The sequence below is a fragment of the Galleria mellonella genome, unplaced genomic scaffold, assembly GCF_026898425.1.
Source record: "Galleria mellonella isolate WM207_F2 unplaced genomic scaffold, CSIRO_AGI_GalMel_v1 utg33, whole genome shotgun sequence".
Taxonomy (NCBI): domain Eukaryota; kingdom Metazoa; phylum Arthropoda; class Insecta; order Lepidoptera; family Pyralidae; genus Galleria; species Galleria mellonella.
In genome coordinates, this window is record NW_026442079.1 from 7597878 (window position 1) to 7607723 (window position 9846).

The following is a 9846-nucleotide window of genomic DNA, read 5'->3' on the forward strand; positions in this document are numbered from 1 at the left end:
CTCATCTATCACCCCTCACTGGTGCTCCGCCAACGTATCTCGTTAGTACACCATTTTCACACATCAAAAAAAAAAATACCCATTCATGAAACCAATTTAGTGTCTTAGTGGAAACGGAATTTTTACTACCTAAGTACCCACATTGAAACCAATCATCACCTAACCTAATTGTAAAAAAAACTAACGATTGTAACCTAACCACTTGTTTTGAATGTCGAACTGTACTGTGTAACGAGCAATAATAATATCTTTATTACAGGCTACAACGGGCCAATTTGTTAGTAACACAATCTTAGTCTAATGTTAGTACACCTTACAATAAAATAAATAAATGAAAGAAACAATTTGACAAATTTGGTCATCGTTGAGGGATCCCATTTGAGATCCCACAACAGTGACCAACGTTAGGACAGTCCAACCTGCTTGCAATCATATTATAATGGGCATAAAATGCTTAAGGTAACTAACGTATTTAAATTGATAAGAAGTAACATCGTATCTGTCTAAATAACTTTCCAATTACCATCTTATAAATGACCTTCTTTAAAGAGATTAAAATAGATATAGTAAGCTATCCTTAAAAGATAGACATATGCTATCGCAAACGACCTATAAGAAAGGAACAATTCCACTGAACATTGTTTTGTTACATCTCCAACGGTTTCTTTTAATAGATGATAATGAAATGGTACCCCTCCCCATTGCTTTAATGGTATACGCTGGCGAGGCACTTGTGAGGAATAATAGGTGAGAATAAAAAGGCAGGTCAGTTAGCCCATCATGATGAATACACCCGGAATTCAGTACAACGGTTTCCATGAGGCCAAGTGGAGGTCGATCTGACTGTGTATATTACTAGCAATGGGACTGGTAGTTCGCATTTCTAACAATAGCTTATACCCACTCCCCTCTAAAATAGATTAGGCACTGTAGACAGACAGACAGACGCAGCGGGCGGACTTTGTTTTATAATGTCATAATATTATTGTCATAAGATTATAGTTCTATTTCAAATTTCGTCTTTTGTAACAAAATTAGGTAATTGTAACTTTTACACGTTCTACACGGGGTTACCGTTTCATTATCACCCATTTAAAAAAAAAGCTTGAGGGGCTACCATGAAACAGTTAGCCCGAACTTTGTAGTCGAAGCGAAACGCGACCGAAATAATGTAAACGAACCTATAGAAATATTTTTTTAAAAGATGTACAGTCGTTTGGTTTAAACGTATAATAATAATATTATGAACTTAGGAATTTCCGTACAGAATTTTTAAAGACCTTTATTATTGGGACTATTTCATAAAATGAATAAATTAAAAATATCTATAACTTACCAATATATTTATGACTGGAAAATTAAATATACAAATAATTAAACAAGGACATCCATCTCAAAACAATAAACATTTTTATATACCACCTTTAACGTTTCATTCCAAAATTCATAAATCCTAAAATATTAAATTGCATCTTGAGCTTTCGTGGGTAATATTACGAAAAAAAGTACTATCTGTTTCATTCATTCGATATTTTCAAGTTATGTTGGTAACGAAATAAACGTCACTGCACGTTTTCAAGACCGATTTTGGAATGAAAGTGACGTACTATGAACGATTTGCACACACTTGTAATCTCAATCCAAAACATCGCTATTACCGATCGCTAGTACCCCCACATCGGTTGTGTTTCTTTTTTTTTTTCTTTAAGTTGTTGAAATCATTGAATTAAAAAATGGGTAAAAGAAAACTCAATCGTCAGGATGAATATAATCAAATGAAAATAAAAATAAAAAAACTTAATAATGTGAAATCACTGAGAAAGAAAAGCAGTTCTCCTAAACTCCCAACAGTATATGAAGGTCAGTAATAATATTTTTTCACCACAATTTTTTTTTACGTTAATTCAGATAATGATTGCAGATTTATTTAAATTAAAGGTTGTCACTTCTAGTGAATTATTTTGTTTTTGTAAATGTTTATGACTTATTTACAAGACTTTTAAATTATGTTCCGTCTCACGTGTCTTTCGGTAAGGTGGGCCGTCTGAGGGTAGTGATTTTACTATGTAACATGCACCTACCTATAACCGTGTTGCAGTTAATCTACTAGGTTCTATACGATTTTACTAATATGAATGCAAATTAATGATTATATATTAAACATCATTGTTCGCATCATTTTTTATATTCTTATGAGTTCATTAGGAAAAAAATACTGTGAAAATTAAGATTTCCTAAAAAAACTTTTAACGCGTACTCTTTCGTAAAAGTGTTATGTAATTTTAACGTTTGTTTATATGGTGTCAAAACAATCTTAAATATAATTAAATGAATTAAATCTTAAATAAAATGTACATAGGACCACGACAACTCGTGGCGACTAGCTTTAATACATGTCAGTAATTGTGATCTAAGGCAAAAGTGAGATAATATGTTGATATGCTGGTTTTTGTTCTTTGTTAGCTACAATGTTATCAATAAATGTATTATTTTTAAGCAGCTAACATGTCAGTGGAATTATGCATTTTAACAAAGATCACTTATGTTTTCAATGAAGGACGGTAATTATAACGGGGTCAAAACTACTTTTCAACGGCTATTTTAGGTATATTCGTTAATTGAATTTAACTATCAAAAGCGAAAATCTGACTGTTCGCAAATATATTTATTATCTACTAACTGTTTCCCACAGCGTTGCCTGCTTCTAACTATGTATATCATTCCCATTAGAACTCTTCATAAATTTGATCTTATATTGTATTATATACTTAAATGATAATTACGTACTACTAATACCTTCATAACTTGTTTCAGCCATTTTAACTGCTCGAATATTTTATAGTATTTTATATATGATTCTTTAAATCGACATACCTTTATTTATGAACCGATTAAACTACAACAAACACTAAATGTTAAGTAAAGTTAACCGCAACGCATTAGTGAATACCGCATTCAAATTGGTTAAGCCGTCTCTGAGATTAGCGTGCACAAACGTACAGACAAACAAACAAAAATTTTATATTGTTTTGGGTTCTATTGCGTTTACAAAGCCCCCCTATAATAGTGTTTTCTTATATATCTTCCATGTACAGGCAGCGACCAGTTACGATTTTATTATATTTATTGATTGATTGATAGGAAAAAACGTTTAGAAAATAGTAGTAGTATTATTGCAATTTAGTTTGTTCCTATAGTTGATGAAGGCTTACAAAAACAAAATAGACAAAAGCATCTCGAAAGTAGCTTTACATCAGCTTAAGCATCAATTACTGTAGTAGTACTGTAGGTATGTGATTGATGAAATAATTGTCTTGTCATTGCCTGACAATGACATAGGAAGATGATAGAAGATAACGAATCCTAGATAAAAATAGTTGCGTATTTTTTACAAATGAAAATTTTTCAATTCCCAATAAACCTTACGTTAAAGTGATGGAAGAACTTTATGCTCCGTCATATGAACACAAAAATGGCAAATAAGCATACAGCCTGTCTGATAATAACGGTTATCAGGATGCATGTATAATTAGAAATGTCACACGCATGTTGCCGACTCTAAATAATAATAGTAATACTTTTATTTGCTATAATTTTAGGTATAAAACATTAGATCCTATAAATTAAAAGTACTTTACGAAATCTACTTAGATCAAGCAAATATTGAAAACAAGTTAACAATAATTTTATTTCAAATTGTTAGTAACATTAGAAAACTAAGCACTTATGAGTAAATATTACATAATAATTAAAATATGAAAGAATGTAATCCATGGGGCACTGTATACGTTTTTATAATAAACTTCCAGATGAGGTTTCAAATTTAATAGAAAATTTAAGACACATACAAAAAAGACTCTCTGTACTTAAGCGAGACTGTAAGCCTCTCTTTCGAACTCGAAATCATTAGAACCAAAAGCAAAATGATGATTGTGGACAGAGCTGAATATAATAGACCTGATGTAATGACAATACGAGTTACGTATACCTTGGTTCCACTATCACAAATACTGGAGGGTGTGAGGGATGTGCTATCACAAAAATAGCTGTAAGTAAACTGCATAAAATGTGAAAGAAACGTAACATCACAAAGAATACCAAAATACATACAATGAGGAGTTTGGTTTTTCCAATTTTCCTGTATGGTACAAAACTTGAACGATCAAGCAACAAGAACGCCGAAAAATTTATGCTCTTGAGATATGGTGCTAGTGACGACTGTTGCAAATACCTTGGACTGCCTTCCGAACTAATGTTTCCAGTCTAAAGGAACTATTCTGAATTGACGGTACAAGGCAAACGTTCTCGGAGTAGATCACCAATACGATAGACTGACCTCATCAAAACGGCCACACAGCAGTCTATTGTGGAATGCTCTCATTTGGCTGTGAGCAGAAAAGTAAATGGAGACGCATTGCGAGAACCTCAATCGCGAAGAAGGGCCTCATCGACAATTCTCTATTATCATAAAAACCACGACCACTCTGTCAAGAGTATACGACTGAAGAGAAAGTACTAAAACATATTATAAAATAAATGACTAGGTATTTAAATGTCAATAATCCATGGGCATTGTATTAATGTGAAGTGTACAGCAATTGTAATTGTTTTTCTGTTCTATTCTACTTTTGATGACTATTAATTAAATCAATATTATTTTATATAGGAATTATTATAATTATAAAATGACGTATCATAACAGTCTGTAAGAGATGTATATGAATAAAGATGTTTTGATTGATTGATTTATTTTATTTTGTCAATTAGTAAGTTTAAGTAGTCAAAGTAAGTAATATAATAGTGAATGTCAAATGGTCGACAATAAAAATGAAATGTTCTAATAAAAAAATCCATAAGAAAGAGTTATAGGCTCTTTTCAACCAACTTCAAAAAGAAGGAGGTTCTCCACTCGTTTGTATTTTTTTATTTTCGTTACATCATAACTATACACCGTTTTGAAAATTCTTCTTTTAACTGAAAAGTTAGATACTTAGAGATTGGTCCCATAGAAATTTTATAAAAAGTAGTAGCTTTAGATGCTGATAATCCTAATTTGCTGTCACTTTTTTATAGGCAACCCAATGCTATCAGACTACCAGTCCCATTGCTAGCAATATACCTTGTCAGGTCGACCTCCATGTGGTTCCTCCTGGAAACTATCATGTTGAATGCGCGTATTTTTCACAGTGGGCTAACTGACCTGACTTTACATCTCATCTATTATCCCTCACTGATGCCCCACAGTTAGCACAAGCGGGATTACTGCTTCATTATCATCCATTTAAAAAAAAACCTTCAAAACCGAAATACAGCCATGCGAACACAAGTACTTCATGGTGGAAACACGAATACGACAGATACCCAAGCAAACGACTTTTATACAAAGTCTCCCTCTAGTACATTAAAATGTTTATACCTGCAGAAATCAGCAGCGAGATCTCAGGCTGTCTTTTGTATTACCTGTATTAAATATGAAGACGATTACTAGATATATCATATTATTGCAAACTGTTTTAAATATTAAAACAAATTATGTTCATTATTAAACATAAAAGTTAATAAAACAAAATAAACAAACCGTTTAATCATTGTAAGTGCTACTAATTTGCATTATATAACAGTATGTTCATTGTTGCAGTTGCGGAAAATGAAGACATGGAAATCACCACAACAAACAACACATCTTCCTTAACTTCTATGAGCAACATGAAGATGCATGTCACCTGATGGTTGTAACCCACAACTATAGATAAGAACAGTATCATGGGTATAATAAACTATAATGTTGCCCATGATTCTGTTCATGCGTTGCACTTCCGAAGAAATAAGGCCTTATTATTATGCCTTATTATTATACCTTATTATTATGTTTTCTTATTATGCCTTATTATAATAATAATTAAATATAAATACTTATTTATTATATATCTTTGGTGCATACTTAAAAAGTGAATCGTAAATGAAAAGCAACTCGACATCTCGGAACCGAAACACAAGGACGAAAACACAACCACGCAAACACAAACAGTAAAATGTGTGAGTAGAATGTCACATACATTCGTGAATTTGTTGTAAAATAGTTTTGTTTGCAACACAAGTATTTTACAACAAATTCACGAATGTATCCAATCAAATAACTATTTGAATGACACACTTGCATGGTCTTACTTGAGCATGCATAGACTTTTTAATGATCATGTACAGAATTGTTAAATATTGATATTGTTTATTTATTAAAATGTTAACATTTTCATTTTAATGATTAGTAGTATGTAAAAAAAATTTACATAAAATTAATGAATTAATTATATAAATGAGATTTTAATTTTGTAATAAAAGCATTCATTGTCATTGTCTAGGACGGGTGCTTCTAACAGGGATTGTAAGTTTTTTCTGTTTATAACTATAAAGTTTGTGATAATCATTTTATCCATTAGGAGAAGAAAGCAGCATATGTAAATAATTTATTAAATGAATGAAACTGTAAAAAAATGTCAGGTGTTAATCTCTTCAGATAAAACAACTTAAATAATTATGATAGAACTTAAGTTTGTTGAATCATTATTTATATTAAAAATATTTTTGACTATACTTACGAATACTTTAAAACACCTTCCATTTTTGAGGTCCAAATAATAACATTCTTATCAGCGCTGCCACTTGCAAATTTTTTGCCATCCCCACAGTATGCCACTGCATGCACAGCACCCTTATGCGCTTGGAGTAACTGCACCAGAGCCCCATCACGAGGGTCATACACCATCACCTTTTCTCCTGCACCTACTACTAACTGTGTGCCATCTGGACTGAAGCATGTAGTATGAACACTGAAAGAACACAAAAAAATATTACATGCATGATAAGATATAAAATACCTAAACTCTTCATCATATATTTTGAATAGTGGCAGTTTAATTTTTACAAAAACAATAGTTACCAAAATTCACATTACTGTAAATAAATATTTGGTGAATATCACCTACAAGCCATTAGGAAAATGGACATCCTAATTTTGTGTAAAAATACTTACTATTTTATTACTTGATTATTTCATCATCATCGATTTTGCTATTATTCATTCACTGCTGAACATAAGCCTACCCCATAGACTGCCATAAAGAACAATCCTGAGCCACCTGCATCCACTGACTGCAACGCATTTCAGGTAGTCACTCCATATAGTACGATTTGTCCTACACTGTGTTTACCCGTATGTGGTCACCACTCAAGAACCTTTCTTCCCCATTGGTTGTCGGTTCTTGGAGCTATGCGACCAGCCCATTGCCACTTCAGCTTGCTTATCCTTCGGGCTATGTCTGTTATTTTGGTTCTTTTGTAGATATACTCATTTCGGATTATATCACATAAAGAGACTCGGATCATAGCTCACTAAATAACTTGTAACTTTTGCATACAGGCAATTGTGTAGGACCATGTTTCGGTTGCTTAAGTTATCACTGGCAATACGCACTGGTTAAATTGATTGCACTTGATTATTTATTAATTATTATTTCTTGTAATTATTTATATTTATAATAAGTTTACTATTGTAATCTTTTGGAGGAAACAATAAAGAGTATCTATCTATCTATCTATTTATCCTAATTACTATAAATTATTGTTAGTTAGCTTAAATCTTGGTGTTTTAATGGCTTCACTAATTATAATAAAATTTAATTTAATCACTTGTAGTTACTGCCATTGGAGTTTAATGCACGCTAGTTTTATCCTAGTCAATCAATATGTTGTATGTTTCTAATTATGTCACAAATATGTTTGTTACTCTTGACTTGAGTGGAAACAACTTAAACTTATAGTGAAGAAAGAGCTTGTTAGTAATAAGGGTATAATAGCCCCACTGCTAGCAATATACCTGTATCAGGTTGACTGTCATGCGGTTTCCCCTGATAACCATTGAGACTCTTTTTGAATTTGTCACAATAGACAAACTGGCCTGAGTGCACCATCACCTATTATCCAATACTGGAGCCCTGACAGTGTATACTGATAGCACAATGTGGAATTACCATCATTTAAAAAATATTGCATCTGCATGGCCAGTGCAGTAAATATTTAATATATGTCCATATAACATATCATTACATCAAATACTGTAATGATATGTTTAAAGCATTGAAGCATCAATAGATAATAAATAAACATACAAACTCAAATTTATAATATTTTATTATTAATAATAATAGTGACACAATCACATGAATCACTGTCTCTAAGCAAGCATACCCTATCTTATAAAGAACCAGGCATCAATCATTTAGAGACACAATCCAATATTAATAACAATTCTTGCAAGTACATATACTACTCTTATAAACTACCATGAGAAGTTTACAGGAAGCTTAACAATAAATAAGCATAGAACAAGGCAGCAAGAACACTCACATTTATAATATTAGTAAAGATAAATAAATATATTCTTATCTACATCGCAATTGAATAATACCATAGTAACGCACCTGGAAAACTCAACTTTATCAGCTTCATGGATTTTATTCACCCATTTTGGTACAGTTCTCATTTTGAACTATTACAAACTATACAGGTCGCAAACTACAATTAACATTGTAATATTCATACAATTGAGGCACAAGGCTAATGTGTGAGTCGAATTGTATTGATAGTATTAGCAACGCAGAATCATTTCTGTGATGATTTCGGTTGACAACGGGTTTCGAAAAAATGTAAACAAAAGGTTAACCTTCACAGCAAAGCGCGGTGTAATTAGTGTTTGTCTAATCCAAACATTACACTCTGTCTGTGATATTAATTAAAAAAAATAGTTGCATATAAAAGAATTTCTTATGAAACGAAATAACATATAATGAAAGCTCCAATACTTTCTAATAAATTTAAATATTACAAACAAATTCGAAACTTTGACGTAAATACGTCACAGTCAAAGAGAAATGACAATTGAGTACATTGAATGACACAGGACTGACACTGATTAAGGTCAGAATGACTCATTAACAATTTCACCTACAATGTCGACGATAATTAACGACATCTATCCTCTTTTATTTGTAATTATATAATATCGGCGCATCATGCTAGCTGTTAGAACCATCTTTGCGATAGATGTCGCTTAAAGAATCAAAAATCAAATTAATGATAAACAAATTAAAGGTCTTCGCCACTTGGAAATACAAAATAGAACTAAAAAGCTATATTAGCGTCTTTAGTCAATATAAAAAAATTGTGTTACATCATTCCTTAAAAAAAAATGTTATTTTTGATCGTCCTTTAATTATAAAAAGAAAATATTTATAAAATAAACTGTGTCAAAAATTTATAATTTACAAGAAAATAAAAGGAATATTTAAGAACAGAAAAAAAGACAACGACTTATTAATCTAATTTTTTACACTGCAGTCAGATATCTAGATCCTTAAGCTAAAATCAAGAGCTGGCTGTCAGATTAACCACGAATGTTGCCATTGGAAATCTATACTTTAAATTTACGAGAGCGCGAAAATGATAAAGTGGAATAATTATTATTTTAATTAGTCGGTATCGAAAAATAATAATATTTTATTAAGAGAGAGATAGAGCATCGAGCCTCAAAAGCGGGGCAACTTTTTGTCATTAACAAATTTACTGACAAAAAGTAAAAAAATTATAATATTTGAGTATTATTTGTTTTATAATTTTTGCATCTTTTTAATGAGTATTTCACTCATTTTATTTATTAAATTATTAAATTTAGATAAGTTAAGATTATGTGCGTAAGTATATAGAACAGAAATAAAAAAAAAACAAGTCAGCTAATTTGAAAATTAGCTGACAAAAAATTTAAAGTAGTAATAAACAAAAATCTAAATAGAT

At 31.2% G+C, this 9846-nt stretch overlaps 1 protein-coding gene across 1 annotated transcript in view; it reads right to left on the reverse strand.

Moving 5' to 3' along the window:
* The window catches only part of LOC113518178 (intraflagellar transport protein 122 homolog), a 28161-nt gene extending 18639 nt beyond the window's left edge, over positions 1–9522 (reverse strand). Inside the window, exons 1-2 of the mRNA XM_052896643.1 lie at positions 8478–9522; positions 6597–6827 (exon numbers count right to left, since the gene is read on the reverse strand). Coding sequence (XP_052752603.1) covers positions 6597–6827; positions 8478–8539 — 293 coding nt within the window. The 5' untranslated portion in view covers positions 8540–9522. The remainder of the gene's footprint in view (positions 1–6596; positions 6828–8477) is intronic.
* Positions 9523–9846: the final 324 nt, after the last annotated feature.